At 40.7% G+C, this 16407-nt stretch overlaps 1 protein-coding gene across 2 annotated transcripts in view; it reads left to right on the top strand.

Moving 5' to 3' along the window:
• The window catches only part of CUBN (cubilin), a 273318-nt gene that overhangs the window by 184090 nt on the left and 72821 nt on the right, over positions 1–16407 (top strand). For both annotated transcript variants that reach the window (XM_007081262.3, XM_042991151.1), the window contains 8 exons: positions 333–523; positions 681–864; positions 4749–4923; positions 6102–6280; positions 7813–8022; positions 8664–8804; positions 9320–9501; positions 15991–16162. In XM_007081262.3, coding sequence (XP_007081324.2) covers positions 333–523; positions 681–864; positions 4749–4923; positions 6102–6280; positions 7813–8022; positions 8664–8804; positions 9320–9501; positions 15991–16162 — 1434 coding nt within the window. The remainder of the gene's footprint in view (positions 1–332; positions 524–680; positions 865–4748; positions 4924–6101; positions 6281–7812; positions 8023–8663; positions 8805–9319; positions 9502–15990; positions 16163–16407) is intronic.

The raw sequence follows: 16407 nt of genomic DNA, 5'->3' as shown, positions 1-16407 counted from the left end.
CACCTTTCTTTGTAGAATTATCCCCACCCACATATTATGTGTGCATTTATTGTATGGCTTACTCACCTATAAAGTAAACTTCATAAAGTGAATCATTTGCCTCTATTACTTATTTCTAGATCCTGATCTTAGCAACAACCACAAAATGAGTACCCTGTCGTGTGTGCTCAACAAATGCCTGCTGGCCTGATTGCTTCTTATATTTTGGTCCCAATTGGTTTCAAACCACGTTTCTATTGCCTGTGCTTTAAAAATCTTCAGGAAAAACAGGGCAACATAAAAATCTTATTGCAAATGTTACTTAAATAAAATACCTTTGTTTTCTTGGAAAGGTTGTGGTGGATATTTGCATGCAGACAGGGGGATCATCACATCACCTCAGTATCCAGAGACCTACGGTCCCAACCTCAACTGCTCGTGGCATGTCCTGGTTCAGAGCGGTCTGACCATTGCTGTCCATTTTGAACAGCCCTTCCAGATTCCAAATGGAGATTCTTCGTGCAGCCAGGGCGATTACTTGGTGGTGAGTGGTGCTTCTCACCTTTTCGCATTACTATCTTTGCAGACTTCTTGCAATAAACAAATGAATCTTCTCTCCTGGGACATAAATTGATAGGACTTGTGTGCTTTCAGCTCTCTCTGGATGAAGGGATTTATGCAATTTTGTTTTGTGTTCCTAGCTAAAAAATGGACCTGATATCTATTCTCCACCCTTGGGAAGCCATGGAGGAAATGGTCGTTTTTGTGGCAGTCGCCCTTCATCCACTCTGTTCACCTCTGATAATCAAATGTTTGTTCAGTTTATTTCCGATGGCAGTAATGGAGGGCAAGGATTTAAAATCAAATATGAGGCAAAGAGTTTAGGTAAGCATTTTGACTGAGACTAAAGCCTGTATTTTTCCTGCGGTTTCTTGGTTTTCCTTGTTTAAATAAATTCAAGGAAAAAAATATGTAAGCCTTTCTTTTCTAAACTAGGATCAATAATTTAATGAGAATAGCTGCCTACTCTACCTATCCTAAGTACTATTTACCATATGCTTGATACATTCACTATCTCATCATGACTACTTTTTTAAGGAAGACATCATTCCCATTCTACAGATAAGTAAAATGAGGCTTAGATTTTTCTAAGCCTTCTTATCAAGAGATTGAGCAAAGTAAATTCTCCACGAGTATAAATTAAACTATCTCATCATGACTACTTTTTTAAGGAAGACATCATTCCCATTCTACAGATAAGTAAAATGAGGCTTAGATTTTTCTAAGCCTTCTTATCAAGAGAATGAGCAAAGTAAATTCTCCACGAGTATAAATTAAACTGATGTTAAGGATACTCTGAAATTCCTTAGTCCTTGCCATTATAAAATGTCTAACTATAAGTTTCGTTCAGTTATAGAAACATTGTAAGAATGATAATTACATTGTTTTATGATAATTTGTATGCTTTCTTTTAAAATGAACATGTATTCCTGGGATTCTGTTATTACCCATTTAATTATACATTATGGCAGTGGACTTTAACTTAATTACCTTTACTTAATTACACTTGATTATAATTATATTTAATTCTACTGTAATGACTTAGTTTTATGGCATTTATTTTTATATAATGTTTAATTGAATAAATAAGTAAATAAGCATAGTTTCAAAAGAAAGAGTAATGTTAGTGGAGAGTAAATCTTTGCTTCTCGAAATTGGATAATACAGATTTCAAAATTTAGTGATAATTCAGGTTCACTAAGGGTTTATTTGCCGGTGTTATGACTCTTTTATTCCTTTGTGGGCCCTCTTTTCATCTAAGAATTGTATGGCCATTATCTTCTCCCCATCTTTCTGCCCTCAGTATTAGACTTGCAGTTCTTTTGATTTCAAAATCTATTGTCTATTGCTAGAGGAGTGGATAAAGAAGATGTGGGTTGTGTGTGTGTATGTACACACATATATATACACACCTATATGTATACACACACACACAATGAAGTATTATTCAGCCATGAAAACAGAGTGAAGTCTTGCCATTTGTGACAATATGTATAAACCTAGAGATTATTATGCTAAGTGAAATAAGCCAGCCATAGAAAGACAAATGCCATTTGATTTCACTTATATGGGGAATCTAAAAAAACAAGCAAACAAACAAACAAACAGACTCTTAAATACAGAGAACAAAGTGGTGGTTGCCATAGGGGAGGGGGCGGGGGGATGGGTGAAATAGGTGATGGGGATTAAGAGACACAAACTTCCAGTTTCTGGGAAACACCCGGAAAGAGACACCCAAGGACCAAAGGAGGAATGGTGTGAGGTATAAAAGGAGGAGAGCTCTGTGTCCAAGCAGCTGGGGGACAGAAATGTAGAGAGATGTGGTCAACCAGGTTAAATGCTGTGGATATAAAACAAAGATCAAAAAGATCCTTGGGTACACAACCGTGAGGCAACAAGGGGCACCAAGGGGGAAGGAGGAAAGAGGGCAGTGAGGTCAGAGAAAGTGACTTTAAGTGACCTGAGCCCACGGTGAGTGGAAAGAAGAAAGGAACAAGGAGAGAGGGGTGCGGGAGGGGAGAAGGAGGGAGAGAGAGTGTGAGCACAGGGTAAGGGAAAGGCTTCCACATAGCATGATCCCTGGGGACACAGTGGAGTGCGAGACTGACCCCGAGCTATAGGAAGACAGTGTGCAGAGAAAGATAAAGGAGGCAGCGACGCAGATGAATTCATTTAGGATGGTAAAAAATTGAAGGCGTTCCCATCTGATTTCTCCCATTGCACTCTCAAGGAGAACACGAGTTGGCATGCTGAGGCTAAAGAAAGAGGGGAGAATACAGGTTTAGGGCATAGAGTCAAGTCTCACATGGTTTTTATATCTCTGTGAGACAGCAGGGTTGCTTGGCCGTGTTGAGCGTGGAGAGCACACATTTGTTGGCATTGATTTCCACAAACGGTCTGAGTTGCATACGGTCATGAAATTGGTTTCTTTTTTTTGCAAGGTGAGTCTAAGGGAGGGGCCAAGGGCAAGGGTATTGAAGGCAGTCAGGAATCTGCCATTTAGGGTTTCAGAGACTAAAAGCATTCTAGGGCATGGCAAAATTCAGGATAGGACCGTAAGTGACTGAATGGGAGCAGAAATAAATGCCGATAGCGTTTAGCAGATCAGGGATCTGAGGCTAACTTAGTAGGCTCATTTCATTGGCATTGTAAGTATCCAATTCACTCTGGCCTGGATTGTTTGCTGAGATTACCCAAAAATGCTTATTGACAAAAGGAAAGTATTTTTACATAATACCTAGGTTTTTTAGAAAAGAAGTGTTAAAAACTCATTTATCTTCTTACAGAAAGTGGCTAACAAATTCTCTCATGCCACTCGTCCCTTGCTTTCCAAATGCATCTAAATCCTGCAGAAATATAATGAGCGAATGCCCACAGAGCTGTGCAATATTATATATATATATAATCTGCTTAGTCTTTTAAACATGGAGGTCACAGCTCTGCTCCTTTCTATTCAACTGCACGGTCAGTAGGAAGTCCTAAGTGCTAGTGCGTTCACGTGCTTATCTAAGTGGTGAATGTGTTTTAGTGCCTCGATGATGTTCTACTGCATGTTCTATGCACCATCATCGTTTTATTGGCCTTAAGGAAGGGAGAAATTCTTGGGGCTCCTGGGTGGCTCCGTCGGTTAAGCGTCCGACTTCAGCTAAGGTCATGACCTCACGGTTCTTGAGTTCGAGCCCCGCATCGGGCTCCATGCTGACAGCTCGGAGCCTGGAGCCTGCTTCGGATTCTGTGTCTCATCTCCTTCTCTCCACTGCTCCCACTCTATCTCTCTCTGTCTCTCAAAAATAAACATTAAAAAAATTTTTTTTTTAAAAAAAGGAAGAGAGAAATTCTCTGCAAGAATTTACGGTTGGGCAAATTAAAACGTGACACACTGGGTAGCTCCCTCAATAGCAAATTCAGAGTCATTTGCTTAAAAAAGGAAATGAGGATAATTCTCGAGGAAGGGACGTTGAGATTGGAAATACAGATAAAGAGACTTTATTTTCGTTTGTTTTTTAATTGATTTTGAGAGAGCAAGAGAGAGCAAGGAAGGGGCACAGAGAGAGGGAGAGAGAGAATCCCGAGCAGGCTCCGTGCTGTCGGCGCAGAGCCCGAGGCGGGACTCCATCCCACGCCCTGTGGGATCATGACCTGAGCCGAAGTCAAGAGTCAGACGCTTTGCCAAGTGAACCCCCCAGGCACCCCAAAGAGACTTTTAAAAACGATAGTGGCAAGTCTAGAGGTTATGCTGTGTTCAGCACAGGCTGTAGCTACTATCTGCTCCATGCAACGTTCTTCTGTTACCATTGACTGCATTTCCTATGCTGTACCTTTTGTCCCCATGGCTTACTCACGCCATAACTGGAAGTCAGTACCTCCCACTCCCCTCCATCCATTTTGCCCATCCTCCCACTCCCTCCCCTTCGGCAACCCCTGGTTTGTTCTCTGTGTTCATGGGTCTGTTCCCGCTTTTGGTTTATTTGTTTGTGTCTTTTAGATTCCACATACAAATGAAATCATGTAGACTTGTCAGATCACTGTCATACGCCTGAAACTAATGTGACAGTGAGTGTCCACTATACTTCAATTAAAAAAAAAAAAAGACACAAGACAGTGCAAAAAGAGAAAAAAAAAAAAAAAGAAGAAGAAGAAGAAGAAGCTAGTGGCATTGCATCCTCTTTCTCCAGACTGTAGGTTGATTTCATTGTGTTTCTCAACAGCCTGTGGGGGCAATATCTACATCCACGATGCGGATTCTGCTGGATATGTGACCTCCCCCAACCACCCTGACAATTACCCCCAGCACGCTGATTGCACGTGGCTCATAGCGGCTCCCCCTGGAAAGCTCATAAGGCTGCAGTTTGAAGATCAATTCCACATTGAAGAAACACCCAGGTATGTCAAGTCAATTCCGTTTCATTTTTCTCCTACTCAGAGTTAGTTTTCTTCAGCCGTCGTGTTCGAGAATAATTTCTCTTCTTTTCTAAGCGTAGAACATCCAGGGATGGAAAAGGGACATGCATTACACCTCGAGCCTGAAAACACTGCCCGCCAGCCACTCTGTCATTAGCTGAGTGGCTTATGTACACAGATATTGTTCCTCCTGACGCCAGGCACTTCCTCCAGGAGACACTGACGATGGCTGTTTGAGATTGATGTTATCCATTCTTCCTCCCGCAGGAAAAATATAGTGTCTCTGGTAGATGAATATTTATTTTCCCAGCCTCATACTCAATGTCATAAATAATAAAATGCCTGTTCAACAAATGGACATTTGTGTTACGTGACACTAGAGGTCACCAGTGTCGGAAAAAGGACTAACGTGAGGACAATCCAATTTCCCAGTCTTTCTTTAATGAGAATGCTTACGGGATTACAAACTGGGGAGCAAGTCTTACTGTGTTGAACACAAAGAGAATAACTATCCTGGCTGACGAAACCTGAATTTTTCTGTTCATGTAACAAACGTGTATATACATTTGCAAGAATATATGTATGAAAGAAAACTTAGGTATGAGAGCTTTTCTTACCATTTATGGGCACCTGACACAATGCCACTGTCCTAGTCAGTGAGCATTAATTGTCTGACTTTCTTAAGACATATTGGGTAAATACTCACTTTTATGGACACGGAAGATTCCGGCTATGACTCTCCATTAACCCCGGGTGGCAGGGCTGTCAAGAGAGAGGGTTCTTCTTTGTCATGTGACATGTGTCTCATCATCATGTGAAACAAAGTACTTGTTTTTTTTGAAATTCCTGGGGGTTAATTTGAGAATGACTTTTATATTTGTAAAACAAGCACAGAATATGGAGGAAGATAAGTAAATATTCTTTGGTGTCGCACGTGTAAAACCCATCTTTTTGAGCTACTAACTGAAGAACGTATTACGATTAGAAAAATAGTGTGCAGCATTCTGAAGTGACATATGATTTAAAATAACTGTCATCGTGTCTTCTGCAGAAATGATGATTTAATAATGCTCTTGGAGAAAGTTGGTGAAGTCTTTATTTTTTAAATATGTCAAAGCAATTGACTTTACATATTAAATGGAGTTTTCTTTCCACCGTAGCTGCGCATCCAATTACCTTGAATTGCGTGATGGGGCTGACTCAAATGCACGAGTACTTTCCAAGGTTTGCGGAACATCTTTGCCCAACAGCCAGTTGTCCTCAGGAGAGGTGATGTATTTGAGATTCCGATCTGACAACAGCCCCACACATGTGGGGTTCAAGATCAAGTATGGTATAGGTAAAAACATTTTTTTATACATGGTAAGAAAGTTATGACAGACTAATTATAATAAAATATTAAAAACTCATTAAAAGTTAGGGGCACCTGGGTGGCTTAGTCAGTTAAGTGTCTGACTTCAGCTCAGGTCATGATCTCATGGTTTGTTAGGGGCACCTGGGTGGCTTAGTCAGTTAAGTGTCTGACTTCAGCTCAGGTCATGATCTCATGGTTTGTAAATTCAAGCCCCGCATCAGGCTCTGTGCTGACAGCTCAGAGCCTGGAGCCTGCTTCGGATTCTGTGTCTCCCTCTCTCTCTGCTACCCACCCCACCCCTCACGCTCTCTCTCTCGCTCTCTCTCTCTCTCTCTCTCAAAAATAGGTAGACATTAAAAAAATTAAAAAGAAATAAATAAAAACTCATTAAAAATTAAAAAAAATTAGAGATTTTGTATTTGCCTAATTTTAATAGAAATAAGTAAGAAATATAAATGTTTGAAACCACAAAGTCATTTATCAGTTTAAAATTTTACCTTGCTTTCCATTTTAAGACACTCTTTTTAGTAGACTTGAATATTTTGTATTTTTTCCTAACTTGTTTGTGAAAGCATATTCAGTTAAATCAAATATTTGCTTTTTTTCCTTTTGTCATGACATCTTTATCGTATTACTTTAACTAGTAGAACACTTTACTATTCATATATATTCAAATAACTATATTTAGAACAGTAACTTTGAAGTCATCACTAATGGAAAATGTTTTCCCCCTAAGTCTCTAGTGCCAAATCAGTCACTAAACAAAAACAAATATGTCTCCTCAGTGTTTTGATTTCCTTACTTAAAAAAATGAGCAATACACATGCTTACTGAAGATGTAATGTAATAGGGTCGCAATTACATAGAATTTGGTACCTGGTGGGTCTGAACACTAACCAAACATACTTAATAGAGTCAAAAGTTGGACAGCCTTATTGTAAGCCTTATTGAACCTACACCATAGGTCGTTTTATAGCCTGAGGCAAATTGTGTATAATTCAATGTAACTGTCACATCAGCTGATAAGAAAGAATTGAGTAGGAATTTTCCAGGCCCTGAGATACCAGTTACTCCAGTGAAACACTTACTTGATAATTACAGGGTAGGCATCACTAATCAATCACAGCACCCCTTCTAGTGGAGCATGCACTCAGTCTTCAGAATCACAGACACAGAGTCGTAGGCAGGCCCTCTCAATCCATCAGTGGGTCCTTGAAATGAAACTTTCTTGCAGCTAATAGCTCTTACATCGTGTCCCATGAGGATTAATGAGATGTTACAGAATATGCCATTCACTTTTCCATTTCTCATTATTTGACTGGACCTGGGGTATCCTTTCTTTTTACATCAAGAGTAGATTTCAAATCATAAGGGAAACACTAACTTAAACATTCTCAGAATTTTTAAAGCATTAACTTATATTCAATTGGCATCTGAAAGTTTATAATGCACTGGTTAAATTAACAACAACAACAACAACAACAACGCTGTAACAGAATATTGTTCTTTTTTTGCAGCCGCGTGTGGGGGAAGAGTGACAGGGCAAAGTGGCGTCATCGAAAGCAGCGGATACCCAACACTGCCGTATAGAGACAATTTGCTGTGTGAGTGGCATCTGGAGGGTCCCTCGGGACACTACCTCACCATCCATTTTGAAGACTTTAACCTTCAGAACTCCTCTGGCTGTGAAAAAGACTTTGTGGAGATCTGGGAAAACCACACCTCTGGTCAGTGAAATACGTCTGCTGTCTTTTGGGGGTGTTTATTTTCACAGGTACTCATTCGGCCTCCGAAGTTGCCTCAAGAAAGGCCAAACTGCATCTATTCTTTGCATAGAAGGGCAGTCAGCTCGGACCTCTGCCAACTTTTCCCTCCCTGGGTTCCCCCTCATAAACAGTGGGTGTCCGGAGCCCCAGGTGTCCTTATATAGCTTATCTTTATAGATCACGTTGAGAGAGCACTGTATTGTGAAGACATCCTCTTTCTGTTGAGACTTTCCAGGCCCATATGCAGTTATTTGAGGGGCATCCTGTTGGCTAAGGAGAGGAGAGGGTGTGTATCCTAGAAATCACGTCAGTTGGACACTTTGCCACTCTGTTGACTGGAACCATCTCCTTAACCAAATGACCTCCCTCGTTGCGCTGAGACCACCTTGCCCTAACTGGTTGCAGTTTTGTTACACGTCTCCACATACTTGAATATCTTCTTTTTATTCTTGTTTGTCCTCCTCTCAACAGAGGTCACCATTTCTTCGTGGGCAGAGCCTTGTGTTTTATCATTTTCTTTGTACTTGTAGAACACCTCAAGTAGAGGTTAAATGAAATCAATCACCTGAATGTGTATATACTTAATTATTTGACTCTCACAGGAAATTTATTGGGCAGATACTGTGGAAACACCATTCCCGACAGCATAGACACTTCTAGCAATATCGCTTTGGTCAGGTTTGTCACAGACGGCTCTCTGACTGCCTCGGGATTTAGACTACGGTTTGAATCTAGCATGGAAGGTAAGTTCACTGATTTGTTAAGTATAGTAGATAATATAATAATATTAGTAATACTATATATATATATATATATATATATACACACACACACACATATACTCATCCTAAGAAAGCCAGTCCATTAGCCCCACAGTTGTCAGAATTGGCCTTTCTGAAATACTTTGGTAAAACACAGATTTTATCTGAAAAAAACTGGGTGATTACAAAAGTCTTCTGAATCTTCTGACTCTTGAGATTACTACAGCCGTTGGTCTCTCATGCTTCTTGGGCCATGATGATAGAATACTACCAGTGAACTGTCATCCATGGAAACGTGAATTAAATGTTAAATATTAGAGATAGGAAGTGAATACCAACGTTCTCTGTTAAGTCATCACGTACACATAGTGAAAAATAAAAGCCGTAATTTTAGTATCCCGTGGAATACTAAAGAAAATATTTTAGAGAACACTCCCTGTGGAAGGGATCATTTTGATCGGATCGGAAGATGATTTCTTGGGTTTCTTCCCCTTCAGAGTGTGGTGGAGACCTACAGGGCCCTACCGGAACATTCACTTCTCCCAACTTCCCGAACCCAAATCCTCACGGCCGGCTCTGTGAGTGGAGGATCACGGTGCAGGAAGGAAGGCGGGTCACCCTGACGTTTAACAACCTGAGGCTGGAAGTTCATCCATCCTGCAACAGCGAGCATGTGACAGTGAGTGTCTCCTTGCAGTCAGGGATATCACGTTCCATCGTTGAAGGAGCTTAATGACCTATCAATCGTTGTCAGAAAAGTAGGTCGGGAATATTCCCATCTGTGCAACTGTACCTCAGACACATTCTCAGTATTCTTTTTTTTAATTTTTTTTTAACGTTTATTTATTTTTGAGACAGAGAGAGACAGAGCATGAATGGGGGAGGGTCAGAGAGAGAGGGAGGCACAGAATCCGAAGCAGTCTCCAGGCTCTGAGCCATCAGCCCAGAGCCTGACGCGGGGCTCAAACTCACAGACTGCGAGATTGTGACCTGAGTTGAAGTCGGATGCTTAACTGACTGAGCCACCCAGGCGCCCCAATTCTCAGTATTTTAGATAGAACAAAAATGCAGTAAACTGCCATGATATTTGTAAGACCTGTTTAAGAGGCTCTTTGTTGTCACAAAATACATCAGGGTCATAGGCAGGATAAATTTTAAGAGCAAATGATCATTACACATGGCAAAACGGGTAAATGGAGAAAAGCTGAGCCCGTGGGTAGCACATAGATGACTGGGACCAGAGTCACAGAACGGGCCACCACCAAAAGTTCTGAGCGATTGAGTGGTCCTGCACGGTTACTGTTTTCTGCCTGAGGTACTGAGTGACTCCTTTGGAAGACCACGGCTGCCTGCCAAGGTCAGTGCTGCCAAGGTCAAATGCTTGGGGATATGCCGTCAGCATTCTTAGCTTCCCTTAGCAAAGGAAAACAAAGGAGACCCATGAGTGGGAATGAAGATTGTTAAATGACAGATACGCATATAAACATATAGACACATACAGGATTAATTATACATTAATATTAATATATTTCTGTACCCAACTCGACCTTTCCTCAGTCCTTGTTATCTCAGCAAATAACAGTTTCAAACTTGGGGATGCTCAGGTCAAAAACATTGATGTCTGTCTTGGAGAACTTTCTCTCACACCTTGTATTACATGCGTAATCAACCCCACTGACTGTATCTTTAAGGAGATCCATAATCTAACTCCTTCTCACCATATCCCCTACTACAGCCATCACGGCTCACTTAAATGTAATTTAATAACTTCCGGCCTGTCTCCCTAGTCCCACCCTTGTCTCCCTGCACTTTCAGCACAGCAGCTGGTGTGACGGGTGTAAAGGTAAAGCACATCATGCCGCTCTCCTTGAAAATCCTCTACTGGCCTCTCCTCTCACCCAGGGGACGATCCCAGATCATTACACTGGCCCAGCTGGCCCTATAGAATCTGCATCTCCTCTCAAACTCCCCTCCTGCCCACTAGGATCCAGTCCCACTGGCTTCCTTTTGGGTGCTAGAATGTTCCACAACCCACTGCACCTGTGCTACGGCCTCTGGCCTGCATCTCCCCGACGGCTGTCTGTTCACTGTCTCTCTTCTTCGCTGCTCTTCAAACGGCCTGCTCCCTGCGACCCTACATTCAATCGATTCCACCCTGGCCCATCCTGCTCCCTGCATTTTTGCCTTCACAGCACTTCACACCAACTGACATTCCCCACGCATTTATTTGTTTGTCTGTTTATTGTCTGCTCTCCCAGCCAGAATGTAAGCTCCGTCAGGATGTGCCCTCTGTTTCATTCCCGTGGAGTCCCCAGTGCCTGGCACAGAATAGAAACAATAATTATTGAATGAATGAATAGAAGCACTATCATTGTCCCCCCCCCCTTTTTTAAGTTTAGTTATTTATTTTGAGAGAGACAGAAGAGAGAGCACAAGATGGGGAGGGGCGGAGAGAGCAAGGAACAGAGGATCCAAAGCAGGCTCTGTGCTGACAGCAGAGAGCCCGATGCAGGGCTGGAACCCATGAACTGTGAGATCATTACCTGAGCCAAAGTCAGATGCTTAACTGACTGAGTCACCCAGGCACCCCTATCATTGTCCTTTTTTAAAGACAAGTCACTTTTGTTTTCAATTTAGTTGTCTCCTGTTGGGTAGCAGATTCAGAAATACAAAGCATCTTTGTACATTACTATAATACTTCATGTTGCCCTAAAATGATCATATTCAAGCTTCAAATTTTGCTTCCAGGTTCTACCACCTGAAGGATTTTTTTTATAGTTTAGCTATAATCCTTTATTTATTTATTTTTAAATATATGAAATTTTTTGTCGAATTGGTTTCCATACAACACCCAGTGCTCATCCCAACAGGTGCCTTCCTCAATACCCATCACTCGCCCTCCCCTCCCTCCCACCCCCCATCAGCCCTCAGTTTGTTCTCAGTTTTTAAGAGTCTTTTATGCTTTGGCTCTCTCCCACTCTAACCTCTTTTTTTTTTTCCTTCCCCTCCCCCATGGGTTTCTGTTAAGTTTCTCAGGATCCACATAAGAGTGAAACCATATGGTATCTGTCTTTCTCTGTATGGCTTATTTCACTTAGCATCACACTCTTCAGTCCCATCCACATTGCTACAAAGGGCCATATTTCATTCTTTCTCATTGCCACGTAGTACTCCATTGTGTATATAAACCACAATTTCTTTATCCATTCATCAGTTGATGGACACTTAGGCTCTTTCCATAATTTGGCTATTGTTGAGAGTGCTGCTATAAACATTGGGGTACAAGTGCCCCTATGCATCAGTACTCCTGTATCCCTTCTAACACCTGAAGGATTGCAATGATCTGTTTTATCAGATATTAAAAATTATGGGGCCCCAGGTGTTTTCTTCTATCTGAAAGCCAGGGAATTTTGGACTAAGCTTGCTTATTTTATTTTTTAATATTTTTTTTAATTTTAGTTTTGAGGGAGAGACACAGAAAGAGAGAGAGAGAGTGGGAGGAGGGGCAGAGAGAAAGGGAGACACAGAATCCAAAGCAGGCTCCAGATTCTGAGCTGTCAGCACAGAACCCAATGCAGGTCTCAACCTCGTGAACCATGAGATCATGACCTGAGCTGAATTGGATGCTTAACCGACTGAGCCACCCAGGTGCCTGTAAGCTTGGTTATTTTAAAGGAACATTTCCTTCCTATTAACAACTGAACATATAGAGGCAAGGTTGAAGTAGAAAAAAAAATTAACCACTCCCAGTATATCATATTTTGATGTATTTTCTTGTCAATGAATATATCATGTAGTTGTAATAATGTGGCATAATTCATTTGCATGCTAATTTTCATCTATTTTTCCGATTGTAAATATAATGGATGCCTATTGAACAAAATTTGGAGAGTTCTGAAAATAAAAAATATTAAAAATACTTGAATTTCAGTCAATTAGCAACCAATCCATTGCTAAAATTTTGATGCACACAACAGCTTATTTCCCTTTGAAATTGTTTCCATAGTTGAAATATTGAATATAATGGTTATTAGGATGCTTACCAGCAGAATCTTCACATGCTGTGCAGGAAAGATAATATGAAGAGTCATAGTTTCAGAACTTGAATAAGAAAATAAAATTTGCAGCAACAACCACAAATTCTGAATCACATCTTACATGTCATTTTCCCATCTCTGAATCATATATGCCAAAGGTGTCTACTTCCAACTCTTTTAGCTTTTTCTTGGGTGCATATGTCATTATTTCAAAATAATATTCCTATTCTGCTCCTTGTTTGCTTTTCAGTCTTAGACATTATCTAGCCACATGCAACTCTGGAAGATGAGGGTTGAGCTCTCTTCACAATCCAACCCCCTTAGCCCAAATGCTCACAGGGCTACGCACAATTCATAGCCTCTGCCAACTTGTTCCCAAAATACATATGTCACAGATTTTGCTTAAATTTCTCTTCAGTGTTTACAAGATTATGATTATATAGATGCCATTCCCAACCCAACCAAGTAATATACTATGGTAGCATTTTCTTGGTTTTTTCTGAGTAATAACAATAATTGTGTCCTTTCTAATATTTAGTGTTGATGCACATATCACTGATTCTCCCACACACTCTCGCTCCTGGTGTACGTCCCCACCTTGTATAGTAAAGCACACCCACCAGTTCATTTGTTTTCCTTAGCAAAATCCTTTCTCCATGGATATTCTCCATGATGGAACCTTTCTCCATCAGCTACATGCCTGATGCCAGCTGTCAAACCAGACACGCCCTTCACCAGCAACTTTGCAAGCCCCTTCATTCCTCTCCTGGGCTGGCCCCAGACTCCATGATTTGTGCATTTCCCTGTCTTGGCTCATTTCCTCATTCGGTGAGGCATATGTTCTTGTATTTCCATAAGGATGTAGGCATGGATGTTAAGCTTTTTGAGAAGGGGTGTACCTGGAATTATCCTTATTTTACCAGTGATCTTTGAAAATACTCTCTCCATTAAAATATCATATGTATTTGATACATTCACCTATGGATATAAACATGTTAATCATAATTTTAAAGTTTTATGTTGCTTCCTTTTGGAAGGGTCCATTTCTTTCAAGTTCCTGTTTCCTATTTATGTATATTGAGTGGTCTCTGCCTTGTACATTAGATGTTTCCTTAAATGTGTGGTGACGCTTGGTTGCTTATTGATATTCAAGAATGAAGTACTAAAATGCTGCTTGGAATCTCTGTGTGCATGGGATTGTCAATTTATGGTCCTCATTGGGTGGGGAGGGGAGGGACTTGACCAATCAATGAGGGGAAACTACAAATGTCCTGTCTACAGGTCTCTTTTTTTCCTGGGGAGGTTAAAACTCCGACAATACCTCTCAGAATTAATTTCTTTTATGAATCTTTAATATCATGTCCCCATTCTTTTTCTTCAAAATCTATTTCTATAGGTTCACTGCATGTTTTGTTTCCTCTTCACTCTGCTATAAATAAGGGGATGTGGCTTGCCCTTTGCCTGTACCTTATTTACTTTGAGAACTTCTCGAAAAAGGTGGGGGTGAAGCAAGAAGAAAAGAAAGAAGGAGAAAGAGAAAGAGATGGAGATGGAGAAAGAAAGAGACAGGAAGAGAGAGAAATGAAGAAGAAATGCACTACAATGAGACATGTGCCTGATTTTATTCCTGCTTATAGCAAATTTTAGAGCTTGTCCTGAGTCTCAAATGCCTACTTCCTGCCCCATTGTTTTCTGGGAGTTGCAGTTTCTGCGTACATATGTGAGTGGAGGAGGAAAGTGGAAACAGCACTTTGGTGGCCTTTAAAAGCAGGAGCTCATGTTATAAATGGATGCCTGAACATTATCAGTCATTGTGATTCTAAGCTCAGGCAGACGTTGGCGCAAGGATAACCGCCAATGGTCATGGTTTCCAATGTGTTCCATTAGTCTGTAGTTGCTGATAATCCCTCCGATTCTGGCAAAATGTTGCCCATTCCTGTTTCCAGGATTACTGAAATTTTGTCATCTTCTGTTGCCTTCTACATGACTTCATGGTTTGCAATCAGAGGGACGATTTCAATCCAGTTTTATGATCATTAGTTGTTTGAACTTAAGCAAATTGCATAACCCTTTCTGAATTCTACTGTCTTAATCTGGAAAACAGGGATGATATTTTATGTCTGAGAGGGCATTGTGCTAATTGGATCAAGTAATACAAGCAGGCTATTAGCAGAGCCTGGTGCTCAGTTAGCAATAGGAAATGCTGTGTCTGGTCCTTTGAGTCAGAAGACACTTTAAACCAGAAGCCCGCAGAGCTCAATTTAATAATCAATGATAGTAAATAAAAAAGCTCACACCGTCTGTTATGGAGTGCATCCTCCTCTTTCGTTTCTGTCAGTGCCATCCTCTGAATCATTATTTTTAATTGTGAATGATTCAAATTCTTGTTAAAAACAGGAATATCAATTACTCAATTATTGTTTAGTTACTTCTGGATCTTTCCTGAACCGTGAAAACCGGGCAGGCTAAAACTCCCTCGGTCTTGCACAGAAATGGAATAATACTTTCCAGTTATTATAAGTATGTGCATAACTAGAATTATTGTTTAATATTTTGGAGTCAGCACTACTCAAAACCATTTTTTAAAATTCAAATTAATAAGAAAAGTGAGGCTTTGGATCCATAAGTACTCAGGAAAGAACTATTATATTGATTTTTTAAAGTTACTTTTCAAGGCATTTTAAAATATTTGAGTTATTATAGGCTTCAAATCATCAGAGACTAACATTTAAGCCTTCATTCCAAATACGAAAGGTCCTGATACATTGTTAAGAAAAATGGTCCATCAGTGAACTCTGTGAACTAAGACGTAAGAGCGTTGGCCTGTCTAATTTACATTTAGAGCTTGGTTTCCAGTTGCAAAGAGTACAGCAGTTTTTCATTTGTCAGCACATGGCAGGAGGGCTTTACTGTAATACTCTCATTTTAGTGAAATGACCCTGAGGCCACAGAATGTGCTCCGGGCAACAAAGTGGCTTGTGGCACTGGGCTAGGAGCCCGGACTGTTAAGTAATTCATTTTAGCCCAGAGTTTCCTTAGAAGGAAGTGTATCTGGGCTGTGAATATAATCTCCCAGGAAATATTCAGTAAGATGGACTGTGTGACTAAAGGTTAAATGATTTTTCCGACAGATATTCAATGGCATTAGAAGTAACTCACCCCAGCTAGGGAAACTGTGTAGCAGTGTGAACGTAAGCGAGGAGATCAAATCTTCAGGACACAAAATGAGAGTCGTGTTTTTCACTGATGGATCCAGGCCATATGGAGGTTTCAGTGCTTCCTACACATCCAGTGAAGATGCAGGTAAGAGAAGACGTTATAAATACACCTGTTTCAATCATGGGCACCGCAGATGTTCGCACAGCTACCACCAGTAGCCGCCGAGCCGTCTATTTTCCCTTTCGAGATCAAAATTACACCTAAGAGCTTCTACAGCAGGTAAACACATATAACCAGGGAGAAGACCCATGCCAGGCAGGAAAAAAAAAAAAAAAAGTTATGCTTTCAGAAAGAAAGCTGCCATTGTGAATTAAAAAAAAAACAATGCT

The sequence above is a fragment of the Panthera tigris genome, chromosome B4 (genome assembly GCF_018350195.1).
Source record: "Panthera tigris isolate Pti1 chromosome B4, P.tigris_Pti1_mat1.1, whole genome shotgun sequence".
Taxonomy (NCBI): domain Eukaryota; kingdom Metazoa; phylum Chordata; class Mammalia; order Carnivora; family Felidae; genus Panthera; species Panthera tigris.
This window is presented reverse-complemented; position numbering and strand designations above follow the sequence as displayed.